We start from the raw sequence: 22,307 nt of genomic DNA, 5'->3' as shown, positions 1-22,307 counted from the left end.
ACGTTGAAAAAAAAAAAAGTCTCACAACTATATAACTATATATATAGTTGTTTTTTCTTAAAAGAACACATTAAAGTGACACATTATGCAGAAAATTTACACGTTACACAGAAAATTTATGCATTATACAGAATATTGCATAAACTTTTTAAAGTAATCAATGTATGGTACTGTTTTGAGCATCACAAATTGCAGGTCTGGCTGAGCCTTGGTAAGCTCTCCTTCAAAGCTTTGGTTTTAAAAGGAGTGAAGGGCACCTAAGGGATTAATGGCTCAAAAAAAGAGCAAAAAAGGAAAATGCACAATGATAAAGAAGTAAAAGAAGATGGAGAAAGAAAAACCAGCTCTCGGACCTTGTTTCTGTCTGCTTCTCTTGAATGACTATGGGTAAAGAAATATTTAGGATGGAAGCTGTTGATGTGACTGCCTAATTTACCTTTTATTCCACACAAGTTCCAGTTCCTTCCGCCTCCATTTATTGGCCTTTGATGTCATGCTAACACAAGGTTACAGTGGAAATAGTTAACAGAAAAAAGTGTGGCTACAGAGGCCTTTCTGAAGCTATCCACAGAGTAGAAAAACAAGAAGAAAAGAGGCTGAAAATGTCAAATGTATGTTTACTTCCATTTTCTTTTCCTTTCACTCAGTTAAACCACCATCGACAGCATGAATCTGGAGGAGACCATTCCTTTTCAAGCCCAAGAACCTTTTGTAAGAACCTTTTGTCATGAACATATGAGAGCAAAGAGAGTAGCTTTTAAGTTTCTTATGTTAGCCTCAGAAAGCTCATAAAGGGGGAAAAAAATCTATAAAGAAAAAGGCAAAGCAAGAAACAGAACCCTGAAAGGGACCAAGGGCCATACTGTCTGGGGAACCTAAGGAATGGCGCTAAGATGGACGGACAGAGCCTGACGCCCAGTTTGCCTGGAAATGGAAAGCCATTCCTCTCTCTGCACTGGAACACCAGTGGCTCTGCATCTCCCACCTGTGACCCGACTACTGTGCATTTCCCCTTCAAGATGTCAATCAGTGGGAAAAGGGAGTTGAGCTATAAAATTCGTGTTGTCAGATGGTCTTCAGTAACGCAGTTTTCCTACCAGATAACCATAAAATAGAATATGTTTTAATCCCTTACATCTGATTCAAAAGGACTTTTTCTCTTGATTTAAGATGTTTTGGTAAGAAAGCCACTTAATCAATCTAGCTGTAAAACACCATTCAATGCCAGCATTGTGAGTCAAAACTTTCATGCTCTAAAGGTGACCTGCTTACTTTATTGGCCACAGCATCAGCTGCAACAGCATTTTCCAACGTTTTTTCGTATGCCTTCTCTACTTTGGCAACAAAGTCCTTTACAGTTTCACATAGGATCCTTTGAGGAAAAGAAATGGTGAAATTCAGTAAACCCAGTAGGCTGATTTGGTTTGATTGACAAACATTTTAAAAACAAGCACAATTAGGTAAACTATACCTAAAACAAGCACATTTAGGTCAAAATATAGGGACCATTTGTATAAAAAACCCATACTCTATCTGCTGTGTAACACGCACTGTAGAAGTTCAAGACATTCTAAGTGATAAACGGAAATGTACATGAATACACTTTGCTCTATATAATTTAACTAACAGTCCTTTTAAGGTTATAATAAGTCCTTCTCAAATATTTAAATTAAATTCTTGAGAGGAGCATTTGTAGATCCCATTAAAAAATTTAAAGCATTATCTCCGGCATCTTATATATTTTCATAACAGAACTTGCAATGTTGAAAAAACAAGGATAAATTTGTCACTTAAAGTTGTCACTGTCACTCTAATGTTCATTATCTGGGTATCTTGAAAGTATATTGTTCCTAAAGAGGAAAGAGATTGTGTAGCCAACCTGCCACTTGGATTGAGTTATATTCTCTGCAAATCTATTTCCTTAAGGTGACCAGTATAGTCATAGGCAAGACTAATTTAATTTAGATTTTGTTAGTGTCAACAACATATGCTTTACTTGTTCCTTTTACATAAATTTGGTTTCTTTGCAATAGAAATAGATTAGGAGAAAAAATAATCTGAAACCCCAACACTGACGAAAATCTGTCTTTCAAAAGTCTTTGGGACTGGTGTTGAAACAATCCAACAGAATGGTATGTGACCAGCTTTTTCTAGCATGGGCTTAGTGAGTCTGAAAACAAAATCAGAATTATTTTAAAACAATTATATTTCTCTTTATTATGGATACAGTTTAGGAATTTGAAGGAAAAAACAAGCAGGTTCCAGCAATTATTTTTTTTTATTATCCTCACAATTTTCTCTGGTATGTGAGTGATATAATGATTAAGTTTCCAGATATTTAAGTGTTATGAAATCAAGCCATTCAATAGATAGAGTGTACATACACACACTCCAAACGTTCACATTTATTATCTAAGAAATAAATGAATTATTCCTAACAATTTAACAATTTTTATTTTCTTTGTTGTTTTTTGGCAACCATCTCTAGATTTCACTCGGACAAAAAGTAGTATTTCCTAACCTTCAACCTTTCTGTTGGCTTTTTCAAATTTTTTAGAATTTTATTTATTTTTTATTTTTTTAATGTTTATTTATTTTTGAGAGAGAGAGGCAGAGTGTGAGTGGGGGAGGAGCAGAGCGAGAGGGAGACACAGAATCCAAAGCAGGGTCCAGGCTCCAACATGTCAGCACAGAGCCCAACGCGGGGCTTGAACCCACGAACCGTGAGATCATGACCTGAGCTGAAGTCAGACACTTAACTGACTGAGCCACCCAGGCGCCCCTCTGTTGGCTTTTTAAAATCACAATTCTCCAGAGACTCTAGCTTACTATTTATTAGAGATGCATTCATGTGCTCCACCTCAAGGTTTGTCCTCTTTGTTCATGTATAGCACTTTTATAGAACTTGTTGAAATATTAAAGTGAGGCTATCGTGAAAGTTTTTCTATGAAGTTTACTGAAAGTGTCTCTAAGATGTCCCACCTCTAAGAAGAGGAGACACGGACAGTTTCCCCTCTTTACAGAACTCCAAAATGGACCTTTTCTTTGCTATTGTTACAACACTGCCCTGATATAATTTTCTGTCAGAATTTGTGAAATTGCATATGCCATAACATTATCATAACTACTTTTGCTGGCATTTTCCTAATTCTTAGGGACAGAGCCTGTTGGCCCATCAGCCTAGGAATGCAAGGGGCAACAAAGGTACCATGTTGTTGAGGCAGGTGGAGGCTGGAGGGGAGAGTACGATTCTGTGTTAGAGAATACTTGCCATGGAAGTTGTGGGGAAAATTAGAAGAAATGGTCTATCTTAGGATCCAGTAAGTTTCATATTCCAGAAGATATAAAATACGTACACTCGGGAGAAATGAACTAACTTTTTACTACACCTAAATAGTGACTGTAGAATTCTTAAAATTGAAATAAAACGTACACTAGTATGATTTCAAAATCATACTACCTGGGAACTTGCAAACTGGAGAAAAGCAATTTAAAGACGTATTTACTGTAGGGGTACCTGTGTGGCTCAGTCGGTTAAGCATCCAACTCTTGATTTCAGCTCAGGTCATGATTACCCTGTTTGTCCAAGCTCTGCATTGGACTCTGCACTGAAGGCACAGAGCCTACTTGGGATCCTCTCTCTCTCTCTCTCTCTCTCTCTTTCTCTCCCCCTCTCTCAATGTCCCTCCCCACTTGCTCTCTCTCTCTCTCTCTCAAAATGAATAAAAAAAAAATAAATGTATTTACTGTAATAACGTAAAAGACATTCTCCAACTGATAGTTTCTACTTTAATGCATAGACTTCCAGAAAACAGGTTCAAAAATCAAATAAATGAAAGTGGAACATGGATTTTCTCATAGAGTTATAAATATTTTTAATCCCTAATTATATTTTAAATTAATGTTAGTCATAACTTTGACAAGCTATTTCCAAGCATTTTATTTCTTTAGTTTTGTTCTCTTCCTTCCAAGTTGAACACAAATATGTAGTTGATTTTGCACCAAATACTCAGTTGGAGCCAACAATAGTCCACATTTAGCATGCTTGATGATTTCCACTATGATCTCAATCAGATTGTATTCATGGCATCTATACTTTTCATCACTAGTAGCAGTATCTTCATTTATCAATTTTTCACTTATTTTTTTAATAGTGGCAAATGACAATAAAACATGCAAACACTACATGCAGAAAAATATGGCAATGGTGCCCAAACAGATGTGCATATTGGCAGGCAGGTATCATCTGAAAAATTCATTTTCCATCTGATATAAAAAAGTTCCAATCAGAAATTAAAGATGATTTTCAAATATCAATGCATAATATATTAAAAAACCATTACCTACTCTATGCTCTGAGGAAAGATTGTAATAACTACATATCTTATCTCATCTATTTAATGGGGGAGAGGAGCTAGCCTAAATTATCTCTAAGATAGATTCCAAATCTAAAATTCTATGGTTCTAGGGGCATCTGGATGGCTTAGTCATTTAAGTGTCCGACTTCAGCTCAGGTCTGATCTCACCGTTCTTGAGTTTGAGCCCCGTGTCGGGCTCTGTGCTGACAGCTCAGAGCCTGGAACCTGCTTCTGATTCTGTGTCTCCCTCTCTCTCTGCCCCTCTCCCACTCGCACTCTGTGTCTCTCTCAAAAATAAATAAACATTAAAAAATATAAATAAAATAAAATTCTATGGTTCTATGGCAATAGTTCCAATCTTACTTTTTTTTTTCTGGCCAGCGATCCCATATTCTAAGAAGCTTTATCCTCAGAACAACTTGCATTTACTTAATAACTTTGCTTTGTATTTTTATTAATAAATGACATCTATAATTGCTAGCTAATGCTTCTGATTCTCAGAAGGTAACTCATGTTTACAAAATTTCAAAATCAAAGAAATGTTGACATTATGTTGGTTAGTTCATAGTAACTACGTTAGTTAACCTACATATTAGCTATGCTAATGGAATATAGCATTTCCATAGTATTTTCAGCATTTAAAAAATAGTTAAAACAGCTTAGTCTGCTGGGAATTACTATTTTATAAAACAAGTTTAAACATGCACAAGGAGGTTAAAACATTCTTCCTGAATATTATATCATTTAACAAGTAACTAGCATTATCAAAGGAAGGGAATTATTTATGTTATCTAGGTGGTGGTTACAAGAATGTGTGTGTGAATGTGAATGTGTGTGTGTATTCTTTTCTCTCATCACTTAAGTTATACCTTTATGATTTGGCTACTTTACCATGTATATGTCATGCCTTGATAACAATTTATTTTACCTTATTTTATTTTTATTTACTTTATTTAACTTTTATTTTATTTAATTTAAATTTAATTTTATTTTAGAGAGAGAAAGTGAGAGTGAGTGAACATGACTGGGGGAGAGGGGCAGAGAAAGAGAAAGAATCTTAAGCAGGCTCCATGCTCAGCATGGAGGCCGATGCAGGGCTCGATTCCATGACCATGAGATCATGACCTGAGCCAAAATCAAGAGTTGGATGCTTAACTGACTGAGCCACCCAGGTGCCCTGAAAAAAAAAAATTTTTTTAAGCAGGGAGAACTATTTTATACTTTACAAGTCTTTTTTTTCTTTCTTTCTTTTTTTCTTTTTCTTTTTTTTTTAACATTTATTCATTTTTGAAAGGCAGAGAGAGACACAGTGCGAATGGGGGAGGGGCAGCGAGAGGGAGACACAGAAACAGAAGCAGGCTCCAGGCTCCGAGCCATCAGCACAGAGCCATCAGCACAGAGCCATCAGCACAGAGCCCGATGCGGGGCTTGAACTCACTGACCGCGAGATCATGACCTGAGCCGAAGTCGGCCACTTAACCGACTGAGCCACCCAGGTGCCCCTATCCTTTACAAATCTTAAAGGGACATATAACCCAAATGCAGTAATTGAACCTTGTTTGGTTCTTGACTTGAATAAAACAACTGTTTAAAAAAAAACTTTGAGATAATTAGGGCAAATGGAATACGGATCGAGATGGTCTTAGAGAATTATTACTAATTTTATTAGACTTTTTAATAAGATTATTAGGTATATATACTGAAACTAGAATAAAAGGATTTCTGGGATTTGCTTAGAGATACTGTAGCACGGAAAAGTGGAAGTGGATGACAAAATTTTGACAGACACTGAAGCTGTGTGATGGGTATGGTGGGAAACCATTATACTAGTCTACTTTTATGTATGTTTGAAAATGTTCATAACAAAAATTAAATTGAAAATATACTATATTAATGGTACAAATTTACTACATTTTGTCCTTTCTTTTCAGTCTTAAATCTTTTTATGGCAAATCCCCTAAAATTTTAATCCGGGGTTATAAAGGCAAGACAGCTGGGCAGTATGGGAGCACACAGGAGTGACAAGAGGGGACCAGGGTTGGAATAGAATCTGCTTAGAGGCAAACGAAGGTCAGAGAGAAATCCAAAGCTAAAGTTAATAATAGTGGAGCCTAGACAAAGAGCCAGGCCAAGGTCAAAGAAAAATTTGAATGTAATTGATTAAAACATGAGATGATGATACCATAATTTAATATAGCACTCTGGAGTTTATAAGCTCTATATTTATTTTACTACTCAACTTAAATCTCCTAGCAGTTCCATGAGAGAGGAAGGACATTCCTACACTTGATAAAACAGACCTGGGCCACAAAGCTACTAAATGGTTGAATCTCAGCCAGGACCTCAGATTTACTTCTACTTGGCTCAAAACTGTGACTTTCAAACTGTGTTTTTCAACACTGTGTTTTTCAAACTGTTTTCCAGAAAGACTTCAAGGATTTTGCAAATACTTGATTCAAATTTCACTTAGAAATATAGGATATATAGGGGTGCCTGGGTGGCTCAGTCGGTTAAGCGGCCGACTTTGGCTCAGGTCATGATCTCGCGGTCAGTGAGTTCAAGCCCCGCATCAGGCTCTGTGCTGACAGCTCAGAGCCTGGAGCCTGTTTCAGATTCTGTGTCTCCCTCTCTCTGACCCTCCCCTGTTCATGCTCTGTCTCTCTCTGTCTCAAAAATAAATGTTAAAAAAAAAAAAACTAAAAAAAAAAGAAATATAGGATATATATTTTTTTACATGCTCAAATAATCATTAGAAATATGAGAGACAAGTAATATGTTAGCTTTCACTTCAGAATTCAGTTTTTTGGGGAAAATCTTAGACTATATTTGATGCAGTTTTCAGCTATTTCTGTATTTTATTTTGGTTACATGTTAGTAAGGAAATTGTCTTCAATAATCAAAATAAAATACAGAAATAATTAGAAACTGCATCAAATAAAAAATTATAACTGTTATCTATAATCTCATTGCTTAATTTTTCTCACAAATGGCTAACAATTTAATCTTGTCCAATTTATTAATGACAACAAAATAGATTTTTAATTATTTAAATATTAGAATTCTACATAATATTTTGTTTAAAAGAAGACAAGGTTATAAGCCAATTATATCTCAGTTAAGAAACATATTAAATGTATAGAAGGCAGTAATCAAACACATCAAACACATGAAGGCCAATATCAAGAGATTTGCTAACATCCAAATTTGAAATATTTAAAATATTAACTGCACTAAAGAACAATTCTTTTTATAACTTGTTATAATTTTTAAAAGTTTCCAATCAGCTTTCCATTTTTTCTAGCAATAGCTTCTAAAATGTCCTATAAAAACAAGCATTTGATTCATAGAGCAAGGGTGGCAAGCGCAAATGTCTTCCTTGTAGTAGTAACTTAAGAAGTACCTAATGAATGACGTGGGTATATTTATAAATTTGGCCCACTATGAGGAAGGCCTAGGGAGTGCTGAGGCTTGGGAGGAACTGGAGATTTTTACATTTCACCATAAGCCATGCAACTTGTCAGAAAACACCCAACCAGGGGTGCCTGGGTGGCTCGGTCGGTGGAGCGTCCGACTTCGACTCAGGTCATGATCTCGCGGTTCATGGGTTCAAGCCCCATGTCGGGCTCTGTGCTGACAGCTCAGAGCCTGGAGCCTGCTTCCGATTCTGTGTTTCCCTCTCTCTCTCTGCCCATTCCCCGCTTGTGCCTCTGTCTCTCCCTCTCTCTCAAAAATAATAAACATTAAAAAAAAAAAAAAAAAAAAAAAAAAAAAACGCCCAACCAAACAACAGCAGCAAAAACCCACCAGCAGCACTGTGCATCAGAGCATCTGCTGCCCACCTCTCTGGGCAACCAGTCTGCTCCCCTGCCTTAAGCTGTTCCTTCCTATTATTCCTTAAGCAATACCCTTCCTATTGCTCAGCCCGGTTTCCTATTCCCGGGGGTTATGGCAGCAAAAGCAGTCGTTACTGTATTTGTACTCTGTCACAAGCAAATTTGTTTGTAATGATTTATCTGGTCTTCCCTTGAGTCTTTGCAAATTAAATATATAATATACTAAGGTTTGTGTATTTTTCCTCCCACTACTTCCCCAGTCCCTCACTCCCTTTACTTCTTCTTTGTCTCCTCTTTCTGTATAACAGTAATATTTCCTTGCTAAGCCAGAATCTTAAAGCATGCTTTGACCTTTGCTTATCAGTTGAAAATTTCAGCGGGTTTCACCCCTTACTCTAGTTGACTTTCCAGCTCTCAGGATATCAGTATAGGATATTTCAAAACTAAATTCTAAATTCCGGGCAGGCAACATTTAAGATAATAAAATCAAGTAGCTTTGGCTCCATGTACAGAATCAACCTAACTAAAATCTGATAACTTTGAATTAAAATATAATTATGGAATTCTAACATGCTGATAAATGTCACTTTGAAAAATCTCTTCAATATTTTCCCTTTCCTGATGTAAACAGTTCCTAAAGAGTAGTGTTTATGGAAATAATAAATTATGGTGAAATGTGTTTTCCATATTATAATCATAAATGCTTCTTTAAATAGGAACTTAGATTAATTAAACTCTAACTCATATCACACCTTTCTGATAAAAATATTTCAGATTAAGCATTAAAAAAACCCCTCTAAATATATACTTCACTGCAAATAAGATGCTAAAGTGATTTTTAAAAAAAACAATGCAAGTTTAGTATATCTAACTTTATAAGGTACTCTAACTTTATAAGTTACTTCACCAATATTTTGGGGGGGGGGGAATCACAAAAAAAGTTACATAAATGGTAGGAACAAGCTGTCCTTTCATTTTCACCATATAACTCTTTCATGACTTGAACTCCATTACTCACTTGGCAGATGATATGACCACGGCATGTTCATCAGAATTGAGGATTTTTGTAAGATGAGCTGCAACTGAGTCCTCATAAATTGTCATCTGAAAAAGTAAAAAACCTACACTGTATTATTGTTGCTGGCATTTATACAACTCAGTTTATTACCACTTCCAAAATGGGATCATTTAAGACACATGTGACACAGGGACGTGAGTATAATGAATTATATGAAAAGTCATCATACAAAATAGATAAATACTTCCCTTCTATAAAAGGCTTTTAGTTTCTGAAATTCCTTAATCTATAGTCTTAGAAAAAACCCTAAAATCCATTAAATTAGAAAAAAATGTCGAATGGCTGAACACATAAAGAACTCCTCCAGGTAGGCACCAAAAAAAAGCCAGACAACCCAATGAAAAATGGGCTAAAGACTAGAAATTTAAAGAGGAGGATAAAAAAAAAAAAGGTCCACAAACAGATGAAAGGAAATCAGCCTCATCAGCTGTCAGGCAAACACAAAATAAAACCACAGTGAGGTTCCACTGTATTTGCCAGAGGAGTTAAAATGAAATAGCAGCAACAATGCCTGGAAAATGCCAAATATTGGCAAGGTTGTGGAGCTACAGAAGTCTCATTCACTGCTGGTGGGAGAGCAGGCATTGATATAAACACTCTAGAAAACTGCTGGGTGTCTTTCAAAGCCAAACATATGCATATAGCATAGGATCCAGCAATCCGATTTCTATACACACACACACACCCAAAGAAATGTAATGTGCGTTCACCAAAAGACATGTGATAGAAAACGTTCATAGCAGCATTCACTCAAATGCAGAATGGATAACACATCGGAGTATATCCTCACAATGGACTAGATGGGGGCAATGAGAATGCGTGGTTTACAGCTATGCCATAACATGGATGAATCTCACAGACATAATGTGGAATAAAAGGATTCAGAAAAGAACTGCTTACAAAATGATTCATTTTATAAAGTGCAGAATGGACAAAAATAATCTATGCTGTTAGAAGCCAGGAGAGTGGTTCCTGGGGTGGGAGGGGAGGGTGGTGAATGGAAGAGGGCCTGTGGGGGCTCACAGCACGCTGATAATACTGCCTTGTGATCTGCATGTTGATTACATGGGTGTATTCAGCTTGTGGAAACTTACCAGCTGTACATTTATGATTGGTGCACTTTTCTGGGTGCACAATTCAATAAAAAGTTTTTTAGAATGTTGAGTAGTCTGTCATACAGCCATGTAAATAAATCTCTCAAATTAGGAAGTAATCAAAATGCTCAGGGAGTCCTGTCTCCCCTTTTCTGTTTGACTCAAAATGTAAGATTCTGTTGAAAGAACAGATCTTCCTAATATGCAAACATGTGCACAGTATTTAAACAGCCTCTATTCAGAGCCTTCCATCAAATGTTTGCCTCCAATATGTACAACGTCCTACAGCTCAAAATTTCCAGTGTAAACCACCTGCTCTGTTCCAGCTGGCCTCCTGTGTTCTTCCGCCCTTCTCTGATATCCTTTTGTTGCTTCTTACCCATTGGCACCAGGTCATTCAGACTTAAATGTAGATTCAGTTACCACCCCCCCTCCTTAAAGCCTTCCTGACTAGCGTCTTTCCAAAGAGATCTCATTCCCGATTTCTGCCCAGTTCCATGAGTGGCTAATCAGTATGTCACTCTTTTAAATTTCTATCTTACTTTCTTCAGAGGCAGACCACGTATAGAAAGGAATTCTTACATTAAGGAAAGGATGGGAGGGGAGGAGCCTCAAAGCCTCACGCAATGTTGTGTTCACTTGCAAATCCACTTTATTCATCTTCCAGTGTAAACATTAAAAGTTGTATCTTTATACTCAAGATCAGAAAAATGAAAATACATCTTTTAAAAAAGCAAAGAAAGGAAGTATTTTTCAAAATGATTAGTTTCATTTATTTTCCCTACAGGATAGACTGTCATAGAGCCTAAGAAGGTAGGGGAAAGTATTTTATACTCTCAGTAATTCCCTTTGAAATTACATGTAAAAATCCAAGTTTTTGTCTGTTAAAAATAAGAAAAGGCAAAGAATACAACCTCTTCCAGAGGAAAATGAAATAACTCTATGTCCAAAGACAAAATTATTGATGTCCCTTATTAAGCTATTATGTAGTCATTTAGAGTCAGGAAGGTAAGGTAAGAATAATAGTTAACATTTTTTATTGTGTACAGACACTGTGATGAAGTATTCGATACATATTTATCCCATTAATTGTCCTGTTTTATAGCCAAGGAACCTAAGGCTCAGTGAAGTTGTGTGATTTTCCCACGATCCTGGGCTAATGAAGAAAAGACAAACTAGGGGGCCAGGTCTGCAGCTTATCCCACTATTATTCCCGCCCCACCCCAACCCTCCACTCCAAGCAAGTCCTGATCTTTGGTTAACTGTCAAATATAAATTTTGTCATTTCTCAAGTGCATCATTATACCAGCCTTGTAGCTGGGATCCCTATATCTCTCTAACCCCTTTCAAATCATTCTCCACTTCATGATGCAATGATCTTTTTCCAAAACACAAATCTGAGCATGACACATCTCTGCCTAACATGTTACAGGGGATCTTCCTACTTTCCAGACAGAGTCAAAATTCTTCAGCTAACACACAACACCTTCCACAATTCCCAGGATTCTCCATGATCTGAACCCTCCTTCTCTCCACCGTCATGTCTTTTGATGCTCTTCCCTTGCCCATGAGCTCTAACTCAACAGAATTACTTGTAGTGTCCCAAATGTATGAAGGTCCTTACTATCAAGCTCTACATGATGCTCTTTTTCAACTGGCTAATTCCTACTTCTCTTTGTGCTGAAAACCCAGTTTAGATACAATCTCTTCTGTAAAGACTTCACTGAACTTACCAGACTGAGAGCCCTCTCTTCTGTGCAGCCATTATACCCTGAAAATAACCTAAACATAGCTGATCATTTATTGTCTGTCCCTCAAAATATATTCTCCAGCTTTCTCGCTTTGTGGCATCCTTAATGTCTGAATGATTTTGTCACATACCCCTAGGCCTAAAGGAACAGCTAACAGTAGTTAAGTACACACAACTTAGTATTTATGTCCTAACAACTTAATAGCCACTTGAAAAAATAATACACATAGATTAAAAGAAAAAATAGTATCATATTTAACTCTTAAATAACGAGCTGTGAGCCTGTAGGCACTGTGTACGTCTCAAGCCTTGGAATCAGATTGGACAAGAACTCTCTCATTTCCTATTCAACACTGACTTTTGTGTGGTGTTTGCTTTTTGTCACAGTGACTACTGAAAACCCAAGCTTTGCAAAAATGTGATGTCATCAAAAGAAGTGTAGTGCAATGATGTTTCAACTGTCCAGTACTTCAAGCTGTGTGCTGTCCAATAGATGTTGAGTATTACAATTAAATTCTCTTTGAAATTTGAACACATCTTATGGTAGCCCTCTGAATTCACCAGAGTGAGTGCCTGGAGGCCCCCTGCACACAGCTTGGGAATCGGCACTGTAAGCTGACTGGAGCTGGAGGGCAATCTTTTATGTCTACTCCCGGATGCCAACAGGCATTTAATATTGTTAAGTGAATGAAAAAATAACGTTATAACATCTTAGCATGCTGTTACCAAGCATCTAGGAAACAAAGAATTGAGGGGAGAGGAGCTTTCTATAAGAGTAAATAAAAAAAATAAACTAATAGGAAGAATTTCGTTTCCAGGGATTTGAAGCCATTCGTTCCTGTTGTCAGGATGGAGGTGCAGCAGTTCACATCCTCTTTTTTATGACCTTACCATTAATAAATGAGCATCTATTGACTCACTAGACTGGTGTGATTTGGGTATGATACAAAAGAGACTAAAAATATGACTCTTACATCAAAAAGCTTTGAAACCAATTGGAAAGCAATAGGAATCTGGCTTCCAAGAAACAGACAAGGTCAGAAGGCTTTGATGCCAAGATGTCCCTAGTTCCAAAAGTGTGTGGTATTTAGAAAAAAAATTAACAGTAAGAATTTTTTATTAATTGCCCGCTTTGTGTCAGTCATGACACCAGATGACAATACAATGGTGAATGGATAACACGTTGCCGCACCGTGACAGTACAATTGCACCAAGATAATGGCAGGTGATGATGGAAGGGGGCTATGGAACTCCCAAGAAGGAGATAGTAGTGGGACTTGGGGGATGAAGGGTGGCTGCTTGGAGCAAGTGATACCCTGAGGTGAGGACAGGAGTGAACTAAGCATGATATCGCTGGAAGGATACATACTCATTCATAAAGGGGTATGGGAGAAAAGGACATGACAGCATGGGGATTTCACACTAAATACAAACAATGTGTTTTCTACCAGTGAGTATCAATAGAATCATTGTTACTGGAGGAAATCGTGGAATCACTACTTTTTCAATGTTTAAAAAGTATAACAGGAAACAGAATTACTTAATTATGGCCATAAGGAATTCATCAACAAAACTGTCACAGTTCTTTAAACTCTGCAATTCTATGGTGCCAGCGGAATGCTAAGTTAATAAGATAATCAGGAAGTTCAACCACATTTGTGTCCTTTTAAGGAAAACTGAAAAAACAGTAATTTCACAGTCACGCATAAAGGAATTTAAAACGAATAAAAAATATATAAGTTGGGAAATTAGATTGGGCCTAAGAAGGAAGGTTCAGCTTGCTCTTCTTACAGTCTTAAAGGTAAAAAAGTCACATGGTGACGAGTCAGAGTGATGTAGAACACTCACTTAACGTGTATTCTGAAGGCATGCTATTCCTTTGTTATGAAATATTTTATTTTATTTTATTTTATTTTATTTTATTTTATTTTATTTTATTTTATTTTATTTTATTTTATTTTATTTTATTATTATTTTTTTCAACGTTTATTTATTTTTTAGACACAGAGAGACACAGCATGAACGCGGGAGGGTCAGAGAGAGGGAGACACAGAATCTGAAACAGGCTCCAGGCTCTGGGACATCAGCCCAGAGCCTGACGCGGGGCTCAAACTCACGGACCGCAAGATCGTGACCTGGCTGAAGTCGGACGCTTAACCGACTGCGCCACCCAGGCGCCCCTGTTATGAAATATTTTAATAGGAAACCAAAATAAACTGTTTCATTCAAAACCTTTTATACTAAAAAAGAGATTTCTTCCATGTAGTTACAACCATATCTCGTATTTAACGACTATACATATGCAATAAAAGTAAAATTATTTACCTTTATTTTTTATGCTAGGAAGTAGACATCTCTTAAGTAAGTAGAGCAAAAGAATTCCCTCTTTTGTCTCTTTGGGGAGAAAATTAATAGCATTTACAAAAATACTATTAAGAAAAAAGACTGGTTCCTATAAAAACATGTATTATATTTGTAGTTGGATAAGATAATACCATAAATAAAAATGCTGCTAGAAAGAAAATAGTAAATATATTAATCCTTAATAGCAATTATCCTTGGGTGTTAGGACTAGAAGTAAGATTATTTTTTCATACATTTTTGTATTTTCCATATTTTTAGAGGCAGTTTTTGCTACCTTTATGTGAGAAAAGGGCATTATATAATTAGCTGGTTTAAGGCATAGCCCCATGTTTCTAGTTATCATTCCTTTCCTCAGTTTTGACAAGACCATAATTTTCTTAATGACAAAATAAAGATTTCAACTATAAACAGATGAATTTTCCTAGAGGGAAAAATAAGTTATTATAGACCAAACGGTCTTGTTAGTCACAGAGTAATCCTTTGAAAAGTAGGGTCTGTTTTCATTCTCCAGTGCTTTGAGGTTTAATCAAAATGCTGAATCTTTAAGAACATCTAAAAATTGTAGTTAATGGTCTGTACCAGGGATGGAAAAAAGTGTGCTGTCTTTCTTCCTTTGTTTTTATCTTGATCAGCAGGCTTAAACTGGAAAACTATAATGGTGAACACTCAACAGAGCACGCAAAGGAGGAAGAAATTATATAATACTCTGGCCACAAGTATTAGTGTGTTTGCAAATTGCTTAAGGGAGCTGAGCTAACACCTAATAGACAGGTGATCATGGCCAAAGCAGAAGTTGAGTAAAAGCTAACAGGAACCTGTCATCAGCTGGCCTGCCCTGGAGCCCTGTTGGTAAAAAGAAGCAGGCAGGTGGAATATCAGGGGGAACCATCAGGGGTGAGGAAGGGGAACTTGCATGCCTGGTGCTTTGCACACATTTGTTACTGCATTAACTCTTTCCAACATTGCAACCTTGTTCTATAGATAAAGTAACAGCGGCCCATGACAGTGAGTGATGTGGCTAACTTCATGTTTCCAGTGTGGGTGGTCATAGAAAGACTCTAACCTGCATCGTATGAATTCTTCCTTCTGAGAGAGAAGACTAGAAGCAGTCAATGAACCCATACCCAAAATAATAAAAAATAAAACTAAGCAAGCATGCTACCGTATCTTATAAAGTTTTCTTACTTGGTCAAGATATTCACCGCTATTTCCAAATGATAAATAGGCAAAAGGTTAAAGTCTTACATAAAATTCTTCGGATGTTTCTGGAGGTTCTGGAAGTAGAGAAGCTTTTGGAGGCAACTTGAGTTCATAGGTCATTATACTCCACCTGAAGGGAGAAAAGTCTTTGGTCTAAAATTCCTTTAAAATTTAATAAACAGATTCTGTTCTCATACATATGCACAAGTCTGCACAAACTATGGTTTATTGTATCTAAGACAACCAGATACTGGAAAAAAGAGATGGAATTTTTGGCAATCTCATAAAATGCTGAATTCATGCTTTATGATTTCCATATCTTACCAGTTCTCTGGTTAGTGACTTCCAAACTCCATGAAATAAGAAATGCACATACATAGTAAACCTTCCCCTTCTTCACTAACGCAATGAATTCTGACTTTTCTGTTCTTGGGGTGCAGCGAGAACAGTGTTTAAATTTGCAGCAAAAAGCCATTTCAAATACCCTGCATAGTTTGGTAAGCACAGAACTGGGAAATCACCTCTGGGGTCTTTTAAAGACTGGAGACAGAAGCCCCTTTAGGCACCTAAATGACCGGGGTATCCCTCTCCTGAATAGTTTGGGATAACCATAACTTTAGACAAATGCTGTACCACCCAGCTCTCTTTTGAAATATTCTGTCAGCAAAAGAATCGACCATTACAACATTACCTTAGGACAGGCAAGGTTACAATTAATTAGGTTATAGCTCATTTTAGAGTAATTACATTTTAGATTGGTGACTCCCTGATGAGATTTTGTTATTTTCGGGAACAGTTCCACAGATGGCTAATCCTATCAAAGTTGTTTTGATTCATGCTAGCTTAAGTCCATAATGATATTTTGACATTTGTCTTCTACTTATGGTGGTGGTGGTGGGGGGGGTTGGTTACTGCGTACTGAGTCCTGTTGCTCCTAAACTTCAATCCTAAACACCTCCTCTAGAATATTCAGGGTACACGTACTGTGATTTCTTTTTTATACGTGGGGCGTTTAGAGAAAAGAGGTTGAGATGTGGTCAGGACATCATAAACACCTCCTTGATATGAAGAGGTCTTTCTAATATTTCTCGGTCCCTGGGAAAGGATTATCTTTTTTAGTATTCAGTTCTTTGTTGGTTCAATTCATTCTTAGTATGCAATAATTAAGAAGAGATATTCTAACAAATCTAAACTTTATGTGTCTTCCGTAGCTTTCATGAAGCCGCAAGATGATGGGGCCTGTTATATGACCTATTATAGTCATCAAAAGCCCCCACACAAAATGAACTATTGAAGCTTTCTGACCTGGAGAACAAGGACAAGTAATTGCTGTATCAGCATAGCCTTCTGTTTTTAAAATAGAGAATAAACTGAGAATTGATGGGGGGAGGGAGGGAGGAGAAAGTGGGTGATGGGCATTGAGGAGGGCACCTGTTGGGATGAGCACTGGGTGTTGTATGGAAACCAATTTGACAGTAAATTTCATATTAAAAAAATAAAGATAAAAAGATATCTTCTGTATATAAAATAAAATAAAAAAGTGGGTTCATTAGACTAGTTTTCTCAGTTATTGTTACAATTCATTCATTCACTCAAAAAATATATTTATTGAGTGTCTACTCTACACTGGGCTCTGTCCTAGACCTCAGGCGTGAAAAGAGTAGGTAGGACCAGGAAGTCTCTGTCCTCATGGGGCTTACAGTTCATAAAATTTAAACTGCCAAAAATGATTTAGTAGGCCATATTCAGTCTGGTTTTGGAAGAAAATTCTCTTTTACCTGTCTAGCATTTTGGTACTGGCTCGTTCCAGCTTCTCTAGTATCTGAGGAAGTTGGGTGTCGTCATCGTATGAACCTCCCCAGCCCAGAACGCGGGCAAGGTCATTTCCTGTACCCAAGGGCAATACTCCCAGCTGACACTGAAAGAGAATACAACAGGGAGACCTCAGACAAGCTGAGAAACAGGAGCTATGGCATTTCTGCACCTCCCTGGTCAGCAGATTAGCATACGTACATGCTAATGAGTACATGTTAATGTAGTTAATGAGTCAGGAAAGACTGAGTACTTGCCTGTTTATTCAAGTTGAGCTTATCAATTTCTGACAAAACCCAACCTACACTTCCATCTCCTCCACAAACAAGAATTCGAAAGTTGTCAAACTTCTGGAATAATCTTAAACTGAAAGTAAAAAGGATTTTATTTTAATACAAATAAATGAAAATCACTTCCCCCAATTCTTTGTTATTCTGTATTTGTTGGTATTCATGTTCAGATAACTATAAGAACTCTTACATATTAATTATACTATAAAAATTAAAGTGCAATTCTTAACTCAAGAAAACTTCTTAATCGTAAGGAGGAAAGGGGATTATAAGTAGAAATGGGAGATAAAATTAGGTGAAAAAGGGAGTTGGAAATGAGAAAACAAAGAAGCAGACCCGGGAAAGAGAATGAAAGGTAAGGGATACAACATGGTAAAAGTAGTGACTTTTTTTTCTTTCCATTATAAGGATATGTTATTTCCTTAAGAATAGTATACTACCAACCAGGGATGGTGAATCTAGGGCACTGATACTATTGATGCTCAAGGCCGTTTCTAAAGAGACCCATCAAACCTTGTCGATGTATCACTTTTCGGACACCCACTCGCTTCTCCTCCGCCTCATCCCCTAGACTTGGGTCAGTCTTTTTTACTTTTATATTCCTTTTCCTTCATCTCAGCTTTTGACACATTGCACCTTCTGAATGTACCTTTGTCCACCTCAAGTATTGTGGGAAATCTAAAAAATATAGAGACGATCTCAAGAGGTTTCACAAAGGGCCTTCCTTGGAATTATATAGGTGAGAAAAGGAAATGTTAAGAATGTAAGATATTGGAACTGTGAAGGGTTATTAAACAGATGTGCTAGAAAGGAAGACACAGCTAACCAGCAACGGAAAAGACACAAGTGAGGGGAGAAGCCAGGTAAGGAAATACCAGAACCCAGGGAAGGGGTTGGAGACAGATGAAAAAGATGAACATCCATGGGCTCAGAAGGGCCTGAGACTTGGCAAGAAGGCAACGGGAACAAGGAGAAAGACTCTGAAGAGCAAAAGTGAAAAGAAGCACAAAGACTGAGGCAAGAGATAGAAAGGACAGGAAAGGGTAAAGGCCTTCTGGGGGTACCTAAAATCCCCATTCCTACTTCTGTGTTCATGCTTTAAGAGAAAAGTTGAGTTGACAGAAGTAAATCATGGAGAGGTTGCAGGCCCTTGGTTCTAATGACATTGTATCACCTCTTCAACAAAATCATATGCATACACTAAAAATGTATTTAAAGTACCGGAAGGTATATTTTCCCTCACTGATAATACATTTAATTTTTTTTCAGATTGTAAGTCATAGGATATTCCAGAAAGCTGAAAAGAACAATCAACAACAGTATTTTTTGTAATTTATATGAATGAGTCTCCAATCCTTGGGACCTGCAATAGTATCTGTGCTTTGGTTAAATCATTGATTATTTGTATTACATAAAAATCAATGCTAGCCTTCCACGCAGATCATTTTCTAAAATTATCATGTATTTCTATATTTACACAGGTTCCTTCTCAAAGCTAAGTAAACTGTTAGTACTATTTGATGTATGATATATTCTAAAACATTTTCTAAACAAATTTTGGGATTTTCAGCACATAAGGAAGTTGTATAAATATCAAAAAGGGGAAGTTAAAACGTATAATTAGAGCTTTAAAAAGGGAGGAGTGGGAAGATCAACATAGAGATGTCTAGATGAATTGACAATCTTCATGAACTGAAAAATCAAACATTTCATGCTTGGTGCTACATTTCATTCTAATGAGATTAATCAATAATCAATTACCCTAAATGAGGACCTCCGTTCATTAAATCAAACACCTGAGCCGGATTTAGCAACTGTTTAAATCGACGAAGGAACTTTACTCCCTGATTATCTCCACTCTTAGAATTGACAAAAACCAATAGAGGACTAACACAGAATGAAAATGTCGCTCTACAGAAACCTGTAAAAAAAAAACAAAAAAACAACAACACAGTACAATATGTACAGCTGTCTCTATTAAACCATTAATGAAACTTCAGAGAAAAGAACATAAATTCATAAAGAACCTTGTTTATTACTTGAACAATAAATTATAATTTAGCCCCCAAAATGGAGACAGGTTTATTATTTACACAATAAGACTACAGAACTTATCTCTTATAATATGCTCTATAATGAAAAATCCTAGTACAGATGGCAAAAGTGTTAATCATAGATATTTGAGATATACCACCTACCTTAACACTCAATTATCAGAAACCGATCACAGTCTGTAAATTCACATTTGTCAAAGAATTCATATTCATATTCAGCATTATAAGATATTTTAATTTCTCCTTCATGAGGCTTTAGAAAATATTTTGAAAGTTATCATGAGTAATAGAACCTTATTATAGCAGGGCTTGGGGGAGGGCTGTTAACAGCACAGATTTTAAAAAATTACATATTCTGCAGCCAATATTCTTGTATTTATAATACCTATTGGCATAATTTATATAAAAAGTTTGAAAGCCACAGGCACTTTTTCAATGCAAAACATTACTAACGATATACGGTAAAAGCCTTTTGTAATATGGTTTGCTTAGAAGGAAGACAGGTTCTTCAGCACTTAACAACCAAGTTGTAAGATTCTGGAAAAAGTGATGGAATTTACAGGAATATAAATTCCTCAAGGAAATTATAGAAAAACAGATTTCAATAAGTGCTATGCTGATGGGTAATTTCAAAATTATGGAGGGAAAAAAAAACACAAAAAGTTAACCTTTTTGGATTGCGTTTTGTTACAGAGTAATTTTATTTTATTTACTGAAATGTAAAATGTGAAATGTAAAAAGTCTTATATGTAGGAATTTCACCAGTGTAATAATAACTATGTTAAATTTTAATTTTAAAATGTTCTTATAAAAGTTAAATGTACTGGGGCACCTGGGTGGCTCAGTTGATTGGGCCTCCAACCCTTGATTTCAGCTCAGATCATGATCTTATGTTTCAAGCTCCCTGACGGGCTCTGTGCTGACAGTATGTAGCCTGCTTGGGATTCTCTCTCCGCCTCTCCCCTACTTACACAAGCTCACTTGTTCTCTCTTTCTCTCTCTCTCTCTCTCTCTCTCTCTCAAAATAAATAAACTTAGGGGCATTTGGGTGGCTCAGTAGGTTGAGCGTCCAACTTTGGCTCAGGTCATGATCTCAAGGTTTGTGGGTTCGAGCCCAGCGACGGGCTCTCTGCTGACAGCTCAGAGCCTGGAGCCTGCTTCGGATTCTGTGTCTCCCTCTCTCTCTGCCCTTTCCCCGCTTGCACTCTATCTCTCTCTCTCAAAAATAAGTAAACGTATAAAAAAAATTTATTAAAAAAATAAAGAAACTTAAAAAAATTTAAAGGTACTATTCAGCAATTTGAATGAATTATTATATAAAAACTGACCAAAATAACCAATTACAGTTCAACTTATTCTAGGAAAGTGAATGCACATATCAACATTTAATACCAAGAATATACATATTTACACAATGATACATACCATCAGAATCGGTGCTGTTCAGTGCAATTGGAGGTATGACAGACACTTTACACTGGCCAAGGGGACACACAGGATGGTATAAATCTTTGCAGGCAGTGTGTACCTAATAACAAACAAATAAGCCTTCAAGAACCATAAAAACACATCGATATTTTCTTATGGTATAGATTACATCTATGGGACTAATAACTGAAGATCGACTATATCACAAAATATTCAGTAACTCATAAATTACTTTCATGGTATAATGTTTATAACTCTAAGGAATGAGCTAATTATTTTAGAGATGGGAATCTGACGTACTCTGTGCAGCCTACTTTTATGGTGGCCTCGGGCAAGTAGTGTATATCGAGAAATGCCTGGTGAGGGATGCCTGGCTGGTTCAGTCAGTAGAGAACGTGACTCATGATCTTGGGGTTGTAAGTTCGAGCCCCACACTGGGTGGAGATATTACTTAAAACACAAAAATAAATAAAAATTTAAAAAAGGAAATGCCTGGTGAAGGCAAGGAGAGAAGAAGAGAAGGGAACAGAGTGCAGAGGAAGGGAGAGAGAGAGGAAGGAGGCAAGCTAACTAGTACTTGTCAATATCATCGTCCATAAAAAAGATGATGGGCTCTACCTTATAACATTCTTACGGAATTTCATGAAAATCCGTGAAATTTTTAATGTGTCTCCTCTTTCTGCAGTGGTCCTATAACTTTCTATTCACATCTTTTTTTAAAAATAACATTTTCATGTTCTTATAGGTATAAGTACATCTGTGCCTATGGGCTCCATAGAGAAAAGGAAAAGGTCCTATCATTATACAGTTATCTTGGAAAGTGATAAATATCATAGACACCCAGTAAACATGTGAATTCTGTAAAAACAAAGATTCAAGGGTAGTCAATATATTATTTCGAACAAGAGCAGGGCTAACTTATTAAGTAGAACCCAGGGAATTTACAATACTTTAGGTACCTACTCAGAGAGACTTAAAATGTTTTAAGCAGTAAAAGTAGACACTTCATAAAGCATTTACTTAATACAGCTTTATTTCATTAGTCT

At 36.6% G+C, this 22,307-nt stretch overlaps 1 protein-coding gene across 7 annotated transcripts in view; it reads right to left on the bottom strand.

Annotated features, from left to right (window-relative positions):
* The window catches only part of DGKH (diacylglycerol kinase eta), a 187,294-nt gene that overhangs the window by 48,266 nt on the left and 116,721 nt on the right, over window positions 1-22,307 (bottom strand). For all 7 annotated transcript variants that reach the window (XM_086711415.1, XM_086711431.1, XM_086711423.1 and 4 more), the window contains 7 exons: window positions 21,259-21,361; window positions 19,541-19,700; window positions 17,747-17,855; window positions 17,456-17,595; window positions 15,723-15,807; window positions 9,210-9,295; window positions 1,273-1,372 (listed from right to left, as the gene is read on the bottom strand). In XM_086711415.1, the coding sequence (XP_086567541.1) occupies window positions 1,273-1,372; window positions 9,210-9,295; window positions 15,723-15,807; window positions 17,456-17,595; window positions 17,747-17,855; window positions 19,541-19,700; window positions 21,259-21,361 (783 nt within the window). The remainder of the gene's footprint in view (window positions 1-1,272; window positions 1,373-9,209; window positions 9,296-15,722; window positions 15,808-17,455; window positions 17,596-17,746; window positions 17,856-19,540; window positions 19,701-21,258; window positions 21,362-22,307) is intronic.

The sequence above is a fragment of the Puma concolor genome, chromosome A1, assembly GCF_028749965.1.
Source record: "Puma concolor isolate L17-30 chromosome A1, mPumCon1.1.hap2, whole genome shotgun sequence".
Lineage (NCBI taxonomy): Eukaryota > Metazoa > Chordata > Mammalia > Carnivora > Felidae > Puma > Puma concolor.
Note: the sequence above shows the minus strand (reverse complement) of the source record. Positions and strands in the feature narration are given on the sequence as shown.